This window comes from Hypomesus nipponensis, chromosome 9 (genome assembly GCF_054491055.1).
Source record: "Hypomesus nipponensis isolate SF chromosome 9, ASM5449105v1, whole genome shotgun sequence".
Taxonomy (NCBI): domain Eukaryota; kingdom Metazoa; phylum Chordata; class Actinopteri; order Osmeriformes; family Osmeridae; genus Hypomesus; species Hypomesus nipponensis.
Window position 1 is genome coordinate 6,201,394 of NC_140369.1, and position 22,353 is coordinate 6,223,746.

Sequence of the window (22,353 nt, forward strand, 5' to 3'; positions counted from 1 at the left end):
TATAAATAGGCCTTCTGGATTCATTGCTCTGGACCCCCTAAAGGGAGTCTGACCATTCCTTGCTGATGGAATGTCATTATTGTGTAAATGGATTGTAAAAATACTGTATTGCTATTTTAAACAACCAAATGAATACACAGCCCCCTAGAAGAGGTACACTGCTGACCAGAGTGGTATATATGTTTGTGATTGTAACAGGAAATCATATGAATGCTCATTGGAGGAAGGAGCGTATCCCAGTCCGACCACATTTGGTGGATTCTGTAGATAGCGCTGACTAGGATATACTGTTTTCAACACATTTTGAATTTCTGAATTCTAAAAAATCTAATCTTGAAGAGTTGTATGGTGTTGCTGATGTATTTCAAGTCACAGGCTGAATAATAAAATACACACGGTAAAATAGACTACAAATGATTGATGTTGAGGAAAATAGAGCGTTTCTCTTAGCTCTGGTCTTATTTTGGCCTAATGTCCTCAAAATATCATGCTGATGAGTCCTCTGGAACTCAAACGAGTTGGGAAAGACTACTCGAGTTTACAGATTCAATAACTTACATGTCTGTTTGTCACATTACCTTGACATAAGCTACATACTAAATTGGGTTCCAGGCTAGAAGTGCTGTAGGATTCCTATCTTCCATAATAATGAAACAAAGAGGACATTCTTAACCCTACCCTCCCATTCTTTACGAGGCATGTCAAACATTAGTCTAATTCACTCCTGACAGTCTAAGACTCCACCCACCCAAAGAATAATAAAATAATGTGTGGAAACTAATGCAGCATTCAGACTCTGATATTAATCACAGTAAAAGAGGGGGGCCGTGCCAGCCAGAGCAGTATATCTTTCTGAAATTAGAATTTACAAGTAGCAGAGACATAGTTAGTGCTTGCACATTCTCACAGAGTCCCACTTATGACAAAGTAAATCATCTGCCTAAGGATAACCAATGTTTATGGAATCTATATATATATATATATGATGCAAAAAAAATCTCAGAATGTCTGTGTGTGTGTGTGTGTGTGTGTCTGTAGGATGTGTCGATCAACATCAGTAGACATCTGTAGGCTACATAATAATGTGCATGAATGTACCACAGCATTAGAACTTGTGTCAAAAGTATGAGACAATACTGTCATAATGTGCAGAAGTGATCAGATGATGTAAAGGTTGATCAAGTCATTTTGAGAATTTCAATAGTGAGAAATGTAGGTACCAAAGCCACTGAGGGAAAAAAAAAAAAAAAACACACTGCATCACAGACACTGCACTATCTATCTATAATTCCAGAAATATGTGTGTCACCGACATCTTACTCACCGACTGCATCAGGGGTACTGTGACCTATCTATAATTCCGGGAATTTGTGTGTGTGTCTTACCGACATCTTAATCACCAACTGCATCACGAGCACTGTGCTATAATTGCTATAATGTCAATGATTAATAATAATACTATTGTACAATACAAAAATAATTAGAAAACCATTATATGCAAACATTTATGTGCACATAGGAAAGCAGCAACACTTACCGTAACAGGACTCCTTACAAACTCCTGTCAAAGAGACAAGTGCGTGCGCAAACACACACACACACACACACACACACACACACACACACACACACACACACACACACACACAGGCACATGCAAAGTTGACAACATCTAATTTGGCCACAATGAATGGTGTTGGGCACACCTAATGTGTCTGTTTCAAATAATATCAAATAATTAAGAGTAATGATGCTTTCTGACATGCTAATAGTTTGTTGGGAGCATTAAACTAGCAATCAGTCACTGTCTCTGGCGGTCAAATATTTGCTAAGACACAGTGTTTCATGACAGTGCTCCTTAGAATCAGTGTGCTGCACTGCAGACAGTGAGCTAACTTTGGAGTTATTAAGCTGCAGACACAGAAACAAACACAAGGTAAGCTCAGATACCACAGTTATATATAACCAGTCTACAAAAAAGGATGGAGGTTGGGAAAGTTGAATAGATGAGTACAAATATGCTTTGTGACCAAGGCCACAGTTTGGTAGGACATGTGGCTGTCTGCTGCATGTCTCAGCGGCATAGAAGGGGCCAAAGAGTTTGCAATCACATCTGGAGCAGGCCTTGGGGAGAGAGGTTTAATTATGAAACAGAAACTAAACTGAAGGAAAGGAGGCCACCCTAGACTTCCCCCAGGTAAACACTAGTCTGAGTGGCCTGCTCTCCACTGTCCAGCACAACTCAACATAGAGCAAAACAGACAGAAAGGCTGCCAGCCAAAACATCCGTGTGCTTATGCATTCACACAGACACAATTAGAGACACAACGGAACAACAAATGGTTATGTTATTTTAATTTCATTCCAAGAGTTTAGGAAGTCAAAATCAACTCAAAAGTTCAAACAAAATCATGTATTATTATTTTTGAATGAAGAGTCTGCAGGTACAGTAAAATCTCTGTCTACTGTGCATCAGGTGTAAACAATAATACATTCTTATTGTGAGCAATAGATTTGAAAGGCTTTGCATAAAATATTGTACGAAAGTTTTATGAGAAAAGTGCATCTTCAAAGGAAATTTGAAGAAAAATAGCCTGTGCATATAAACCTTTTATTGGAGATGTGATGCAGTGTCTTGAAACATTCAGTTTTCAGCCAAAAACATGCATAAATCTAGAATTAGATTTTCTTTTACTTGTTCAACATAATATCTAAGAGGCATGTTTGGGAAAAAAAAGAAAAATAGTTCTCTGTCCATTTAACAAAGCCAATTTAAGATCATAAGATTACTTTGATCGAAGATTTAAAACATGAATTTCCCTTATTCACACACAAACACGCATGATGGGATAAATGTTTTATGACCCGTGTGCTTGCGTTTCTGTGTGATGAAAAGTGGACTGGGAAGACATCCAAACAAGCCTCATCACCAGTGAGCAAAGCTCATAAAATGCATCCATCCCCCAATTCCCCTCTCCCCGCCCCACCTCCGCCTGGGCCACTCTGGGCCTGCTGTGCAAGGGGCCCCTGCTGTGCAAGGAGGGCCCTGCTGGGGTTCCGATCCCAGCCCACCGTCAAGCCCTCCACGGACACGGACATGAACACGATGGAGATAAAAAGGTTGAGGCAATGCTTCCCGCAACTCAGAATACCCAATGACCTGATTTCTCATGTATGGTTGGCGGCATGGAAGCACAGTGATCCATGCAGTTGGCTGGACAAGGGGGGGAGGGGGGGGGGGGCTAGGAGGGCCAGCGGCGGCATGTTGTGCTGCACTATCAGCAGTACAGGGGCTTGGGAGAGGGAGAAGGGAGACAGGGGAGGAGGAGGAGGAGTATGGTGGAGGATGATGGAGGAGGAGGAGGATGGGGGAGGAGGATGGGACAAGGAATATGGGGGAGGAAGAGGAGGAGAAGGGGAAAGGAGGAGGAGGAGGGTGGGGGAGGAGGGTGGAGGATGGGAGAAGGAGGACGGGGAGGAGGAGAAGGAGGGGGAGGAGGAGGATGGGGAGGAGGAGGGTGTATGGAGGAAGACAGGGGGAATGGAGAAAATGAGTGCAGCGCCACACAGGAGGAATATCAGAGAGAAGTTAAGATTTTTGAAACAGAGATGGTGACAGACATTGGAGGAGACGGCTGGGGGACTTGTCAAAGCACATCAGAGGGTAGAGACAGCATGTAGTCTTCTCACGGCCATGAGTTAACACTGATGGAACTAACTGTTACCACTGTAGAACTAGCACCTAGCTATTCAGAAGACATGACAGATTAGCTGTGGTGCTTGAGGAGTACAAAAGTAAAGGCTTTACTGTAGAAGAACTACTGTGCCGCAAAGACATCTTCTGTATTCTTTCAGATTCATTTTTTTTTTTAAATTCATGTTTCTTTGATTTGATCTAATAATCCAAATCAACATCAATTCAATAATTGTTGGTAGAGGCAGAAATGAAACAAACTGTATTCTGATGCATTCACATGCAAGGTCTTGAAATCCATTGCCCTCCTCCATGTGTCTAACTCTGATAACGTTTCATCTCCTCAAAAACCGCGATGTCGGAGACAGATAATATAGAAGGGGGGAAACCGCAGAAAGACAACAGACGTCCATTGACATTTAGCGTTTTGCCATCGCAGCACTCAAGCAGTTACCTTGGGGGTTCATTACCGGAACAAAAGACCCAACGCTGGGCTAATCCCTGGCTGTGCATCTGCTAATATGTGCTGCTGGAGTAGATTGTCAGATAATGAGACATCATTGTGCCACGCTAATCGCAACTCTTCCCTGCCCACCATTTGCCATCTCTGAAAAGATGAGAAAAATGTTACTAATTATGCATTTTAATAGGATTACTGCATCTACGTAATCAACTACTCTTGAGTGTGGCGCTAATGAATTCCTCCAGAAAGGAGATGACGAATCAAAGGCTTGTCAAAGACTGATTTGTGTTGTTGAGGAGATTTACATGCTAGTAATGGAGTAGATGTTCTGAGTGAGGCTGGAGCCCTCAGGGGGACTTAGTGTGCATGTTGGAGGCTGATATGACACTTTCTAATCCATCTCTGTAAACTTGACCTTCAGCCATGCTCAGCCAGTGCAGAGTCACAGTACACAGAGTGATTCGGTTCTCTTATCCCACTGGGGCTTACAGTAGGCGATTCAACAGTGAACCACGGACAGCAGTCTTTGCTACCGACACAGAGGGACAAAACCTGTTTGATGACCGACTGAGACATGGTTTGTAAGGTGCCCATTAAATAGCAGATAAAACAGGGTATCGCTCTAATTTATAAGGGCACCAATCTGTCAGCCTAATGTACAAAGGACCCATTTAAACCATGTTCAAAGAAAGTATCCTTGCAACTTGTGTCTGAGTGGCAAACCTGTGCAAACTGTGGCAATGACAGTAAATCAAACATAAGGGAATACTGTAACCTGAGAGGTATAACATGTACACAAGTACTACTGTAATTTGCCAACCAAGACCTTGATAGTTGCCAAGTTGCCAAGTTCACATAAATGCACAACAGTATATTTTATTTGATCCAGGCAGTAAATGAGGATTCACATAAATAAAATATGATCTGGATTGTAATGAGTGATAACACACATATGACACCTTCTGGAAATAGCATTGATTTGAAAGCTCCCCACACATTAGAGACAAACAAGACATTTACATTTACATTTAGTCATTTAGCGGACGCTCTTATCCAGAGCGACTTACAGTAAGTACAGGGACATTCCCCCCGAGGCAAGTAGGGTGAAGTGCCTTGCCCAAGGACACAACGTCATTTGGCACGGCGGGGATTCGATCCCACAACCTTCAGATTACGAGCCCGATTCCCCTCACCATTGAGCCACCTGACTCCCCAAGACAAGTGCCTTTCTCTGAAGTATGCAAATGTTTGTGTGCATTCTTCAAAACATGAACAGGACTGGACTTCCTACTGTATTTCTTTTCAACATATACTGTATATATTATCAATCCATTTTTAAATACAATACATTTGATGTGATGAGTTGTGGTTAGTGAAAAGCCTCAAAAGAAAGGAAACTCAAAAGAGCAACACAACTCTAACTAATCACTGAATCACTGTGACATTCGTTTTTGTCACGGTTCACACGGTGTCTGAGCGCCGATCTGCGTCACCAGAATATTAGACACACTTGTTTTGTGTTTACTCATGAGGATGGCTTTATAAACTGAGCTGTCTCTGACCTTGTTGTGAAGTCTTATTCTTTGTTTTGTTATCGATGGCCGTGTGGCGTTTGCCCTTTGTTCTGTATCTTGTTTATTTCTAAGTAAAGTTCTCGTGCACTTTCATCCCAAAATGCCAACTCCTTGCCTGCTTTACCACAGTTTTAATATTCTGTGCCTGATAGCTAGAGATGTAGTTACCTTGAGATGTGACGAGTACACCCCTCTTTGACTGGCTGCTGAGATACAGTGCACGTATGATCCTTGACATTCCTTTCTTCATGTACTATTTGTGTGTTGCTTTGAATGAAGGTGTTTGCTAAGTGCACAGCTATTCCAGCTGATGCTGCAGTGCCCCTGTACTTCATACATCACCAATCACGTTGTTTGTGCAGCAGTTGGGTTAGGATTGTGTTAGAGATTGTGTCATTTGGAATGTCCTTTCTTTTGAGGCTTTCACAAACCATAACTCTGCACAAAATGAGTTTTCATCATATGACATGAAATAATCTTATGGATGAACATTTAGGCGTAATCTTAGATAAAATATTTGTGCAATGTATAGGGAAATCGGAATACACTACACTCATTGTACAATTAGGACAATTTGAATGGATGTGACATGTATTAGCAAAGCTGAAGAGCTGCCCTGCCTTCTGTGAACAGGGTCAAAGCAGGCAGAACATTAATTTGACACATACTACACATGACTTGCACTATACTAATGGGGTCATTTGCTTCATCTGATCGAGACAAAAACACCCAAAGCTGGTGTTGCATCACTGGCATTCAAGTGTCAACACAATGTGTGCTTCTACAGTTCCAAAATCAATTGATTGTGTGTTTGTTTTATTGTCCTAGTGTGGACCAGAAAGTAAACTGTGGAAAATTATATCTTTCTTCCCATTTGTGTCTTCACAAGTGCTATTTCTAAAGGTTTTTAGGGGGTTCAGAATTTGAATTAACTCTAAGATTGTGTTTAGGCATAAAGGATAGTTTTAGTGTTAAGGTTAGGATTATGGGTTCAAATTAGATTTCTTTGTGTTGAGATGAAGGTTATGAATACAGTGAGGTTTAGGATTAGGGGTTGGGCCAACTGGATTTAGATTTGGACTGAATTGTGACTCATCACAATAATTTTGTCAACCAAAGGAGGGAGAAAAAGAGGGAGAGCGAGAAAGACGGGGGGAAACACAATTGGACACTTCTTTTGTGTTCAATTGTCCGATAGTAGATTAAAGCTCTAGAAGTGTTTATTTTCCTTGTTAACATCAATAAAATAAGATATAGTACTGAAATACAATATCAAATCCCCCAAATACCTCGGGCATTCAGACTGAAGGAGAGATCTAAAAACATCCCTACAAAAGATATTCATTCTCTGACAGCCAGCCTGTCTGTCTGGTTAATTTACCCAGAAATCCTTCGCCCGGGTGCTCCATCGATAAACAGGCAACAGGGAGGTGCGCTCAGGCTGACAATGTCATAAAAACAGACATTTTCTCCCTCAAATATTTCACCATTCTGTCCATCCCAAAGCAGTGGAAGTGACATCTGCAGTCTCATTACCCAGCGTTATTGAAAAGGAAAGATGTTGTTCCAGGAACCAAGTCACGGAGTCACCTAGATGACATGTCACATATGCTGTGCTGCACATCACTTTCACTGTGTGAGTAGCATTCAGAGTAGTTTATATTTTAAAGGATAAATACATGGATAAGCGTTATGTGAGTGAGTGAGTGAGTGTGTGAGTGTGTGTTTATGTGAGACAGAGACAGAGAGAGATGGATCTGTGGATGTCTGCTGGGATACAATCTGACTTTAATGTATGCGGCTTAAAGCCCTGGGGATTGTCCTGCTGCGCAAGGAACTCTCCATCACATCGTTACTGGAAACACATCAGAGGCCAAGTGCAGCCAGAAGCATTTCAGATCCTAGCCAAGTGCCCAAAGCACAGTGTACATCTTCACACCATAGTATGTACTAATATGGGTGCAGAGAATGGACCTTTGAAGTAAGCCCTCACACAGTGAACAAAATGCAGCTGACAAAGTAAAGTATTGCCCATCTATATTAACTCTCTAAGTCCCAAAATTGTGTGTGACACACACACACACACACAGACTCACACACACACACAGACTCACACAAATATACTTGGCCTTTAACACCAGCATGAAAATCACAGTGTCTGCTCAGGAATTTGCTTTCTGGCATTATTATAATGTTTCATGTAGGATGGGAAAGTGTTATGATTAAATAATGCTAATGTATTCTGTATGGCCTAAGAACATTGTTGCCTCTCCTTACACTTAAGGATTATACAGCAATGCCCTATAATGCAGTGAAAAATCTCCCCCGTCCAAAGTTAATCTAAACATAAAGGAGTTATGCAAGGCAGAGCAGCACTTGAAGACCTCAAGCACAAAGCCAAGGGCTGATTATTATTCCTGAAAAAGAATAAGCACATTATTCAAGCAAATCAGCGATGGAAATCATGCAAACGAATGCAAGGTTTGCTCTTGCTGGTTGAAAACGATGATTAATAGACAAAAGTATTGAGTTTCTTCCACTCAGAGAGGGGAGACCAGAACTGACAAAGATCCTTGGCCTCCTTCCAAAGTGGCAAAGTGTGTCTATTCTGAAGTAAACATCTGTTCAAAGTTAAGTTTCCATACAAAGCAAATACAACTTTCCACAGACTAAACAACTCAAGGTGTCAGTCCTCATATTTCATAAAGATGTGACATTGCTGTTATTTTCCTTTTATAGGTGTGGCATTTGTCTGTTTTTGTGGTAAACATCTGTTTATGTGGCCTCCTACTGGGGTCACTCTCATCGCATCAAAGACTCACAACTGTTGCCGGGCAACCAGATAAAGAGATAGGGCCGCTCCATTGAGCACAGAATGTACTCATCAGGAAAGATACACAGACACAGACAGGCGGATATATATATATATATATATATATATATATATATATATATAAGTAGTAAAATACATAAAAGAAGAGAGAGGGTTGGAGACAAAAAGAGAAAGATGGAGAAACAGAGAGAGAGAGAGAGAGAGAAAGAGAGAGAGGGAAGAGAGGGCGGAGACAGAAAGAGAAAAATGGAGAGAAACAGAGAGAGAGAGAGAGAGAGAGAGAGAGAGAGAGAGAGAGAGAGAGAGAGAGAGAGAGAGAGAAGTAAGAAGAAATAGGGTGTGTGGGGGGGGACACAGAAAGAGAAATAGAGAGAGAGACAGAGAAGGTGGGAGTGAGAGAGGGGCCCTACCTGCTATTTGCACGATCAGCTTTCACTCGTTCAGGGAAATGGAAGGATACGTCCAGGCACCACAGGCTTTCTGTTGACCAGTGCGAAGGATAGCTCTGTCTGCAGGAACACGGATGAAGCCTTGATGACGTGCTGACCAAACCGGAACGTAGACATGTTGGCACTTGGCTAGTGTAGGCCTGGAACACAGAGAGAGGTGTCAAACAATTTGCCTGATGCACACCAACAGAGAGTCTATCTAATGCTACAAGAGGGAGACACAAAATCACAAAACAGTGTCAACTTCTCTTCACAGTGAATCTATTTTTATTAAATATTTTCAAGGTTTTGTACAGGAACCATGGCAAACCAGCATGAAATGCAAGTTTTCGCCATTTTAAAATAGTCCAAAACATGTCTTTATATGGAGAAGTGTCAGTGATTACTGAAATGAAAAAGTGAAGGAACACTGATTGGGGAAGCGCATTAATGAGCAATATGACAATTCAGAACCAGTCTGTTCAGTAGAGCCAATCACTCATTTGGAAGCTACTAAAACAAAAGGAAAAAAAGAATGACAATTCTCTTGGTGATACTGGGTGTGTGAAGTGACGAGTGTCTCATCATTTTGTGTCATGGACATCAAAAGCTCTGACAAGACACCGTCATATCTGACTCCCTGCCTCCATCAGCTGTCAAACGACAGGCTCCCTGTTGGGAGGGTCTCTCACAGCAACCATATAATACCCTTCCCTCCCTCCCCCTTTTTCAGTCCTATTCCAATTATTTCCCAAATCTCGTTATACTATATTCCAGTTTCCCTATGTGCCGTATCCAACGAGTGGGCACAATCTAGCTGCACATGCCTTTTTCATTCCAATTAGCCAACCAGAGTTTACTTCACATACAATCTAATGGGTTCAAAAACCTCCAGAAAAAGCAGAGTCAATATCAGGGTTGTAGAGTGTCATACCAATCTCTACTGCCCTGAACGAGTCTGTGACTTTGAGGGTGAGAAGTGAAATGAAGAAGAAGAAAAAAAACAGCATAGAGCTTAGCTAATTACCAGAGTCCAAAAACAAACAAACATTTCTTCTGGGTTTATGGAGATGTATGCCTGCCTAAAAAGCCAGTAAATCGGCCTGCTGCCATGACGGCTTTCCATTCAACTTAATTACACCTAATGACTGCGAAAGGATCCTCCTTTTGAAATGTGTGCATGACTTATTGTAATGGGGTTAAATGAGGCCTAAGCGATTACACGGGCCCCTCTCGGAGGGCTGCGGGCCTGACGGAGCCTGGGAGACCAGGGAGGAGAAGGAGGAGGCTGAGGCCTGGAGATAATCGCCCTGCGCTTCCCACTCTCCTCTGCACTCCGTCACACTCTTTCTGTCTCCCGGCCCGGCTGCACCGCAATATGAAGACACAGTTATGTTATGGTGGAGGGAGAGAGAAAGAGAGAGGGTGGACAGAAAGAGAGATGAACTGAGAGAGAGAGAGAGAGAGAGAGAGAGAGAGAGAGAGAGAGAGAGAGAGAGAGAGAGAGAGAGAGAGAGAGAGAGAGAGAGAGAGAGAGAGAGAGAGAGAGAGAGAGACTGACAGGCAGGCAGGCAGGCAGGCAGGCAGGCAGAAGCAGGCTGAGAGAGAGAGCAGGGGATCCCTGGGTGGATTTGGACCAAGTCCCAGAAGACACATTCATACACGCACTCACCAGCTGTCTGCTGCATTAGCATTCCAAATGGACTCCAACAATTCCACAATTAAGAATTAGAATGCTGCAATTAGTTTATCGCACACAGAGATGACCTACTTAATGTGTGCCTTAGACCCATTTAATCAGATTTATTTTAAAATGCTAAGGCCCTTCAATTTAGGCTGTGCACTTGTGTGTATGTAGCTGCTTGCTTGTATGTATTTGAACAGACAGACTCACGCATGTATCATGAATGAGGCGGCTTTTACGCCTGTTTGCTCACCTTTCAGTCCATAATTGCAATTTTATGATACATAGCTATGATCTCCCCATAGCGGTGTGCGGCATGCTAAATCTATATCCACATGAGTGACTGTTTGTGTAGCATTATGCACAGGAGCGAGTGCAGGGGTCACATCATGTCTAATCCTTATCAGCAACCTTGAACAGACAGAGGTGTCAGAACAGCATGTAATCTGCACTATGCAGGAGCACACAGCTAGCACCTGATACCCTCTCCTCTCTGATAGCATAATCCCTGTGAAAGCCTGACCACGGACAGGACCTGCGCTGGACCCTGGTTCATGAGAATATGCCTCACAAGGACAGCAGTCAGTCCATATATCAGGGACAGTGACAGAGCAGTGATCGACATTAAGGCTTGTCCGATTGTCCGGGTCAAGAAAAAAAAGAAAAAATGTAGGACAAGTATAATGAAGACTGAACTTGCCCGAAATGACAAGGAAAAAATGTTTCTTAGTATCAGTGCAAGCAAAAACAACATTTTTGTCTTTATATATAATGCAGCTATAGTCCCCTTCTGCATTTATGAATGGATCCGCGCGTTCTACTGCTCGTGCCGTAAATGTAGCCCGCCGGCGCCAATTGTGTCCTTGAGATTTCTTATTCGGATTTAAATCAGTTAGCCGACATTGGTGTTCAAAGTGGAGTTCAGTGAGAAAATGTTTCTTAATAGCCTACACCGAAACCTGGGCAAACACCAGAAGCGCCTCATTCCTGCATCACAAGTAAACAGACCCTCCAAGAATTTGCGATGTTGCGATCGCACCAATTCACGCAAATCCAACGATTCCCCGCGAATTCAGCGCAAATTTTAACCAATCACCGCAATTTTCCCGAAACTTTGACCAATCATCGTCGTTTCCCACAAATCTCTCCAGTAGGGGTTAAATCCAGTGTTGCGCCTGAATGCATTCATTGAACAAAAGTTCATGAACTTGTTCATAATTTTGGTGAACGTGAACTGAATGTACTGTATTACTGCCTGATGAACGATACTGTGAATGGGTTCCTTCTGGTGTCTGTGAACTCTTTCACTCTTTTAATTTCGTTCGATAAGGTGCCAGATTGCCAGAGACTTCCAGGTGAAAAACACATCGTTAACAGTCCTGTATTCAGGGTTGCCCAACCAGTCAATTGCTGCGTGTGCTTTCTTCTACTGTCTACGCCTGGCAAGCAAGAGTGTATGGCTGCAGCCAGCAACCTCCCCCCTCATGCCCTCCCACCCCATGCCCTCCCGTCTCATGCACTCCCGTCTCATGCTTCTACTTTTCAAAATAAAAGCTTGTCTCATGCTTCTACTTTTTAAAATAAAAGCTTGTCTGGTCCTCTATTTCTCCTTTCTACTTTGGTGTACGTGTTTTTTTTTTGCTACAATACAAACTAAAAATCAATTTTACAAACATGGGAGGCCCGGTTGAGTTTAGGCATCATAACGACGGTTGAGGTTAGGATTAGTTTAAGGCCAGGAGTCGTAGCAGAGGTCGAGGTTAAGGTTAGGCACGACCACGACGGTTGGGGGACAATGATGGTCGGTACAGCACACCTTGCATTTTGTCATCTGCGGTCTGTTCTTTTTTTTTAAAGACACTGATATGTACCTTAAGGAAAATCACAAAAAGAAACCTGGTCTGCAGAAATGTATGGTCTGCAACCATAAATTGCTATAGGTAACGTTAGCTAATATTCGCTAACAAATGTCAACATAAAACGCTGATGCAGTTTTAAATGAATGTCATCGCAGGTTTCATTAAATATACGTTAACATCAGGGACAAAACAATAACATCCAGAAATCAGCAAACTATATGGATTTAAAAAAATATTATTAATTAATTGAAAGTTTTTCAATTAATTGCAACAAACGTGCTCACAAATTTACCTTTAACTCCATCTGTACAATAATTCGCGATTTGGTATTTTTGACCCTCTGCTTTACCGTTGGACAGCTTGGGCATGAGACGGGAGGGCATGAGACGGGAGGCTGCAGGCTGCAGCCATACCCATCTCCTGGCAAGCGTGAGAGCGCCGAAGTTGCGTAGAGGCCGAGAGCGGTATTCCAGACAGAAAGAGATGTCAATCGTTTTTTTTCACAGTTATGGTAGGTTAGAGTGTTGATTCTGTGCCTATGGAGTTTTCTCGTTTTAGTTTAAGTTAGAGAGGAAATAAGGAGAAAACGACATGGTATCCAGATGGAGGGAGAGCCATAAGCACGTGAAGTAGGGCAAGATGGACGGCCCTGTGTGGGGGAAATAGGCCTACAGTAAAGATGTACAAAGTGTGCCCGAAGACCGTGTCCGTCTCTAATGATTAATGCAACATAAACTAACCCAAACAGTCGGCTACACTATGATGAAAATTGGCATGTTGGTAAGGTTATTTAGGGGACCATTTCTCAATGGATTTATTCTTTAATGAATGTTTGTTAATTACTTATTTTTCAACCAATAACCCAATTACAATTACAAAGAGGGACATTCGCAACTTTTTATCACAACTTTCACTTGCTCCCGCAATGTCATGGCAACCAACACCTAAAAAACACTGCAACTTTCATCTGAACTTTTTAGAAAAGCTTCCGCAAAATTAGGAATTCACAAAATATCACAAAAAAGGCCCGCAAAATCCTGGGGAGACTGATTAAACACTAATCAACCTAATGCTAAAAATGTCTAGTACCAGGCGAAAAGAGTGAGGATATTGGTCCGACCTGGACAGAAGTTTCCCTGGCTTCGACATGAAACTGATGGAGAGAGATGATAGCCTACTACTGCTCAACTTGTAGGGATTTCTTGGATATTGCAGACAAGTAAGTCAACTGTCATAATTTATCTTATACAAATATAGCCTAAACTTGCTTTCACAGAATCACTCGCTTTAAACCCAAATTTCATTTTGAGATAGGCTACACCACTGGAACCTAAACGTTAGCTTTACTTCTTAGCTTTCATATTTTCCTAAACAAGAATATCAAGCGAAGTTATGTCCTTCTACGTAGTCAGAACGGAAGTAAGTTAGGCTAATAAGAACGTTCGTTTTGCCTCAGCTGACACTGACAGTTGATCATGGAGCTGATCAGCTAAATAGTTATTTAGCACCAGCGTTGCTACCATACCTACAGCTGGCATTCCACCCTACCCAATAAGGGTCAATTTGGATACTACCAACGTGGAGCATTCAGAGCCATCACTGCATCATAGCATGCAGCACATCAGGGACATATTGTAATAGACCTGAATATAACAATCAGATCTAATTTACCAAAATAATTAGCAACATCATTCTCCATCAGGCTACATCACACACCTTGTCAGTAATTGTTTTTTTTCCCCCATAATAATCTGCATAATAGGACATATTTTGAAGATCCCCAAAGGAACATTTAGATTGCAACAATTTCATCTTGAAATAGTGTGAGTTGCTTAAATATCTATGAACAGTTTTTAAAAAATCTGACACCATCTGCAAGAACCCAATATTGGATGTTACATGTCTGCAGTTGAACTCTAAAGCCAAGAGGTTAACTCAATCACTAGCACACAGTTTCACTTCTAGGCCGGTAAATGGCTATTGATTATCCCACTGTAGCCAGCCCGGATCCAGGTGCTCATAACAGGAGAGCAGAAGAACCTATAGCCCTGCGGTGCATGAGAGAGAACTGAGGCAATACTTCCGACAACAAAAAGCGATTTTACCAAAAAGCTGTCAAAACAAATGTAGCATTGGTGTCAACACAGCATCAGGTACACAGAATTACTGTTTACTGTATATGTACTCGGTGGTCATGCATAACCCCATACCCTGCCACCAAGGATAATTAAGTGACTATATAACAATCTAACTTGCCATTTTAACATGGAAAATTAAACATTTGATTTGTAGAGCTGCGCGCTGCGTATTGATTCGCTCAACCCTTTCTTGCCCCGCTCGCATTCTCTCTCTCTCACTACAACGGACCATGGGGCAACATCTCCACTTCCTCCCACTGAAGGCAAAATATACCGGATACGGGTGCTGCCTTCCCTCTGGTGTGTCTGTTGTCCAGCAGATTCAGAGTAGGGAGGGCCGTAATGATGCTAGCACTGCTGTCTGCAGTGCTTCACAAACTTGGGGTAGAGAAGTGAGTTGTAGGAGGACAAGTTGCTGTGAGTTGGATTCACTGTAAACCTCCATTTCAAACCTGGGGAGTTTAAACCACCAAAATCAATCAGATTCTACAATCTCAAATTGCTTTTTTTTTTAACAAGAGTATGTTTCCCGTGTGGGGTCATACAAAGTCAGATGCATGAAGTGAAAGACACACAGACTCACGCATTAGTTAACAAAAGCAAATATGCTAACATTATGTGAGTCATTCAGTTTATTTCTTTCTTTCTTTCTTTCTTTCTTTCTCACACGCACGCACACACACACACACACACACACACACACACACACACACACACACACACACACACACACACACACACACACACACACACACACACACACACACACACACACACACACACAACCAAGAGAGAAAATGACAGCTGTATCTTGTTTCTGCAACAGCAGCAACACTGAGTGTAGTGTGTCTCTCTGAATAGAGGCTCCTGATCTGCTCTGGTTAAGCCCAGGGTGCAGGTACAGACCCTGGCGCGCGTGTCCAGCCATGTGTCTAAATCCATCCCTCGCACGCCTCACTGATGAAACTCAGACCGGCTCAGGCACAAGTCCTCCTTCCATTACTGCAACTAGGATGATATCCAGGGATTTTATGGATTGTCATGACTTCACAATCGCAATCACACATCACGTTTTCTTTTTATTTTTTTGGACTGAGGATATTCCCTGAGTGCTTATACCAACCCCAATTAAGTCCCTTATCACAACCTCTAACATGGGCTTTAATCCCAGGAAGAAGGCGTTTTTGAGTGACCCCAGTCATTTTAGCATGTTTCCCATGTGTCAAGTGTGTTGCTGAAGTCAAATTGCATGCTAAGTATAATTCACATACTGAACTGTATATCAAGACCAATGTTTTTGAACACAGTTCTACAGTAAATCAGTAATGGGAAGCTCTCCAATTAAATGCACCCGGCAAGGTTTAGGTGGTCCCTTACGCACACTCCTATCAATACAGCCCTGGTGAAAGATGTTAGTCTCTCCCAACAACAGGTCTTTGACAAACCTGAAAGAAATAATGAGCACCCCAGTCTAGAGACACCGAGACCTCTTCACTGCAGCTGATACAAACAGCCAGCTCAACTCCCCAGGAGCTGCCACTCTGTGGTGCGATGCTCAGCCTGTTAGAAGGGCAGAGGGGAAAACCTGGTGATAGCCTTCTAAAGTCAACTGGAATGGCTAATTTATTATTTCATGCCAGTGATTTACCAAAAGACAAAACACTAATCCAAATAAATCTGTGGAGCTGCTGTAACGGCTTTATGACACATATAATGCGTCATGGCACACACAAAAACTACTGGCATTGGAGGAGGTGCAGAGCAAGACTTGCACTGGAAATTCACAAGCGAGAAACAAGGGCAAGCTTTAGCATGACAATGTTTCATTCCTTTGGACTTGCTAAAGCATTAGACAAGTCAATGCAATCCAATATAGGGTTGTTAACTCAAAGACTACATCAGGTTACAAGAGTGCATTGCACTTATTAACCGAGGCCAATTTAAAATCAATTAGGATACAGCAAATAAACCTGCATTTTCACCTGCCAGCCATGTCAGGTGACCATGCTGTAATAAGACCCAGGCTACTGAAATAAGATTAAATCCTTCATGCACTCATTCAGAGAGAATTTGATTTAGCACAACCTCCTCGTGCTCTCACCATCAGTCAAGTCTACTATGACTATGAAAGACACAGAGCTGATAAAGAGCTGTTAGCAATGCAAAACATTAAGTTAGGACTGGTTTGAGACAAACATGTTGAAGAAAATGTTCTGGTGTTAATCTCACCAGAGGATACCATTGAGGAAGGTGTTCTGCTCGTGTCGCATTTATATCCAATGTTCAGATTTGAGGTTTGTTTTTCTTAATGTATGTTTGGTCCGTTATGTGTCTTTATATTTTCATTACTTATAGGACAAATGAGCTACATTCAGGCAAGTTCATCTCAACCGTACACAATTATCTGCAAATCTTTTCAAACTGTAAACCAAAAAAATGTATGTTTCTTATACCCAAATACTAGCCTGGCTGCCAGACCAAATTCGCACAAAAAAATTGGTCGGGAAGTTGGGTCTGGAGGGTCTCGTATTGGGAACAACTACATAAAACCAGGATCTGGGCGGACCAATGAAATTGCCAGGGCGGGCTTTATACGATGATGGACAGATGATCAACAGTAACGTAATCGACAACGTCACGAAAGAGCCCTTGGGTTGAATTCGTTTTCAACAAACAACATATTACGTTGCTCTGATTGGTTGTAGGTTTATCCGATTGAGCGAAGAAGCATTTGTTTAACGAGTTCGGTTGAAACATGCCCATAGTCACAGCCCAACGGAGAGTTTTATGACTCATATTCTAACTAGAATTATGAGTATGACAACGTCAGGCTACCTAAATACTGCACAGTATATACATTTTAAGATAATGCAGCTTGTCAAAATATTGTTACGACAAACCTTTTCACTCAATTCAATAGGTGACACTGTTTAACCATATACTATTCAACAGGAAGCACTAGTTTCCTGATGGAACTCTTATCGGACGTGATGATTATCAATATACAGTAGTCATGACGAAAGTCGTTTTGTTGGCACACAAGCTGTTCTGTAGTGTCAACTTAATCCACAGCAGTCTTGAAAAGTGTGGGTTAAGACTGTCAGTCCACATTCTAGAATAATCCAGAGGCTCTGAACCTGGACAGAAGATCGATGCTTGACAACATTGGAAAGGAGCTGGACCAAGTAAGTGGTTTACGGATGCCTGTCAAAAATGTGTATCCCCAAAAATTGATTGAAGGGACGGTTTGCAAACTGTCAAGTAGTTTGGATAATGGAAGAGCAAGTGAAAAGACTAAGAGCACTTAAACACTCAACAGGATAATAACTTGTCAAGAGGACGTCCATACTGTGCTAACAGAGAGCACTGCCTCCATTCCACATGCAGCCTGACCACAGCTTATTTATCTTAACTGCTTACAAAAGGTCCAACTTATATATATATATATATATATATATATATATACATATATATATATACATATATATATATATACGTATATACATATATATATATATATATATATACATATATACATATATATATATATGTATATATATATATATATATATATATATATATATATATATATATATATACATATATATATATATATATATATATATATATACATACATATATATACATATATAAATATATATATATATATGTATAAAAAAGAATATATTTGAATTCATTGTTCTCACAACTATTTTTAACTTGGGAGGGGGGGGGGGGTTCTTTGTGTTAGAACTGAAACAAATGTCTATCTTAAGATATAAATACAGCACTCATTGTACATTGCATCTGTACAGTAAAGTACGTCAACCTCCTATAAAAATATAGCATTTGTATGCAACCATTATTCTCTGGTAAGATTGAAAACAAATCCTATTGCTGAGACTCCACCCCAAGTCAGAGGTGTTTGATATATCCAATTTGGTTGTGTACATAAATCATTATCATGATGCACCACAGGCCTAGTCAGCACACCATCTCCGGGAACAGGCATTAACAGCAGAAATGAGATTAGGTGGGCATAGCGTCGGAGGAGAAAGGGCAGCTAAATGAGCTTAGAGAAAATGACAGCCAAGACCAAAGTGCTGGTTTTGGGGTTTCCCAGCAGTCCATTGATTACCGTGTCACCCTGACCTTTGTCATGATTGAGACTGTTGGCTGCTCTTCACTTGTATTATATTTCAGCGCAGTGAGGAATGCAGTGCTTACATTAAACCAGCGTACGCCATACATCTTATGCAAAGATCCACAACATGAGCGATGCTCGAACTTGTTCATCAAACACATGGGGTTAACTAGGGGATATTTTCTCTGTTTGCGCTCTAATGGTGAGAGATGAGAAGTAGCATATGTCCACATCGATTAAGTAAAATGTGAGTCCTCGAGAGGGAGCTGATGAAATAATGACCAAATCATCTTTGTCTTACTGATATGTGTTCTTACAGACCACAGTACAGTTTTGCTATGCAAAGGACAGCATAGCAAAACAGTGCTATTGTGGTCTGTAAGAACACATCAGGCAAACAGGGGATGTGTGCTTTAAAGAGAATAGGAATTCAAAGTGGGAATCGACAAACCTTTGACTACAATTTCCCCAACTCTTATCGGCCTTTAATTTAGTGCCAAGGTAAGTACAAAAATTGTGCCACACATAACAATATCTTGGATGGGACGTCTTGCAGAAAATAGGGGTCACTGGATTTACACTGTGGGATCATCATGTAAAAGGTTATTAAATGACAGTATATCCCTGCTCCCTCCCAAACTCTCCTGTGTGTCTACATTGTGAATCCACTCTATGTTCAAATAATGACATCCTGTTAATAATCCTGACATCAGTGAAAAGACATTAAGACATGCCTACCTACAGATGCAATAACAGCACCAAAGAAAATGACTATTATGTGTGGCCATCAATGCAGAGACCACCATTCATTACCCTCTATAGGGGGCTACCTGTACATAATACGTTCATTTGACCAGGATAATGATGCGAATGCTGTTTAAGCAAATCACCCAAAACCATAGCTGTATATAAAATTGAGCTGCTAGGAAAAAATCCATTAAAGGGTCACATTAAAGAGCCACATCTACATCAAAGCACATTATTTAACTATCCCCGAGAGAGAGAGAGAGAGAGAGAGAGAGAGAGAGAGAGAGAGAGAGAGAGAGAGAGAGAGAGAGAGAGAGAGAGAGAGAGAGGGAGAGAGAGAGAAGGGGAGGGAGAGAGAGAGAGAGAGGGAGAGAGGGAGAGAGAGAGAGAGAAGGGGAGGTAGAGAGAGAGAGAGAGAGAGAAGGGGAGAGAGAGAGAAGGGGAGAGAGAGAGAGAGAGAGAAGGGGAGGGAGGGTACACTAGATTTTATTAGACACATTGTCCATCAGTACTGCCTAGAAAAGTGGGTTTGCAAGAGATCACATTTTCGTCATAACACTAACAATGAAGACGAGCATTCACTAACTTCAGGCCTTTCAGTCCAATGTAATTGTCTTGCAGCTAAACAATGCAATTATAGTTTCTAAAGAACAATGGGCTGATATGTTAAGTCAGAGTTACAATGTACATCTGAAGGCTGTACTGTTTATATTCATAATAATCACATTAAAAAAAATGCCTTTATCTGTTTTCTAAGTGTTCTTTAGACAACAACTAAAACAAAAAGTTACAACTATTTGCCTCGGAGGCACTAAACACAGGCTCAGTGTGAGAGGTTGTGTTTCGGAAAACAAAACTGCACCTGACAGAGCCGCCAATTAAATAACATAAAAATATAAAACATTGCACCAGGTTTTTTTTTTTTTTCTGTAAGTTTAAGTTAGAGAAAAAAATACACTGTGAACTTATGGTAAAATTGACTAAAGCAATTATGATGGAAACAAGAATAGGGGGCAAGCTGAGGAGGCACCAAGGTCACTCGCTGTCCCGCTAATGAGAGCTGTGGCTTAGCTCCTCCGGAGTGGGCTGGTGCTCTAGGAGACCAGAGTCAAGGATGGCACCTCTACTGGCCTTTCTAACCACTCTTACTGCGGCCAAAAACATACAACAGCTCAAGGTCACAAGCCATTTTATTTTTATTTTGGATGTATCCATATTAACATCCACATTAATGTTTAGTTATTGTAACAAAGGTCTGAAATATCACTGATAAAGACGTAAAGACATACAAAGCAGAAGGATTCTTAAAAGCAGAAACAGGAACACCTATCGAGTAAAACGCAAACACCTTAACGAACTGTTCTTGGCTCTGGTGAATCACTGACACTCTAAATACCCATTGTAGGAAACGAGGACAATATGCAAGTAGAGGGCAGCTGATGCAACTCAACACTTTGCCAAGGTGCAGAAACCGAGGGTGCAGGAGCAGTGAAATATGCATAGCTAACAGTTTCCCATCGTTAAGGCCTCTGAGAGCCCACTAGTTGGCTTGAGGGCGAGGGCTCCAGGGATTGAGGGTTAGTGATGGACATGTGGGAAGCATAGATCCAGCTGCGCTCTCTGTCAGCTCGAGCCTCACTTCAAAGTCCATCTACCAACCCAGAGGCCTGGGACAAGCCTCTATGGAGTGCCCAGATCTAGCACACAACCAGGGGAATAGCACTACAAATCAATCCAACCGACCAGTGCTCTAGACGAATACTGATTCTTTTTCATTACCAACAGTGATTCAAGGTCGTTTAAAACTAATTTCTTTAACAGTTTAGTGAGGAGGGAGTGTGTTGTGTTCAAAGCTATGCGGGACCCATCAATCTACTTAAACAAAAGGTTAATTTGTATCCAAGAGTTTGTAACACAAGGCCAGAAAACAATCTTTGAAACATTGGGTACTGGGGAGTTTCCCTCTGGCCTTTGAAAGGCCATTTGATCAGGCTGCATGTTCACCAGTGCTTCTTCTGGGAGCTATTTACTACAGGCCATCTGGACACCAAGGTCTCATCATGAAACAGAAGATTACAAGATGGAGGTGACGAGATGAGAGGTTAGTACTAAACAGGATACATGGTAAACAAGCTCCATAACCTTGGCTAGGCATGTTGCATTTCTGTGTTTGTTTTGGATGTTCACCTTAAATGTTTTTTTGATGGTTTATAGCCCCCGGGACATCAACATAAACCTGGCGATCGCTAACAGCCTCTGTAAATAGTTTACAGCGCAACATCAGCATAAATTAGGCTTGTTATCACCCTACCCACCACTTTGTTCTCTCATATTTACCATCCTTCAGCTCTGGCATGAATAATAGAGCCTTTTTAACATCCAGCAAACTTGACTCTTGGATTTATAGCTCAAATAAAAGCCCAAAGTATTGGAGACCCAAGGAGAGAGCTTTTTTTGAATATGGTTTGCTGTCACATTCTATTACATGTATAACCACTAGCCTTGAATATCAATACTCATGAGAGTGCTCAAGGGCACGGAGCGGAGGACCCACATGCCCGGGTAACTAAATAACCTGTCATAGATAAACAATTTGATCATCATGCAATAGATGTTACATTAATTCCATGCATTTATATTATAATTGTACTTTCAATGGTTAGCAATTTGTCATCAAAATACCAACAGTGTTATTGTGTGAAAACTGAACAGAGTGTTGCCCAAGCCAGAAGCACAAGTAAAGTGATTACTCGTTTGACAACAAACTGACAAGGTCCATGCTCTCAGCC

At 41.6% G+C, this 22,353-nt stretch overlaps 1 protein-coding gene across 4 annotated transcripts in view; it reads right to left on the reverse strand.

Annotated features, from left to right (window-relative positions):
• fhit (fragile histidine triad diadenosine triphosphatase) overlaps positions 1 to 22,353 on the reverse strand; it is a 133,542-nt gene that overhangs the window by 86,803 nt on the left and 24,386 nt on the right. For all 4 annotated transcript variants that reach the window (XM_084704050.1, XM_084704051.1, XM_084704048.1 and 1 more), the window contains one exon: positions 9,025 to 9,153. In XM_084704050.1, the coding sequence (XP_084560176.1) occupies positions 9,025 to 9,130 (106 nt within the window). In that variant the 5' untranslated portion in view covers positions 9,131 to 9,153. The remainder of the gene's footprint in view (positions 1 to 9,024; positions 9,154 to 22,353) is intronic.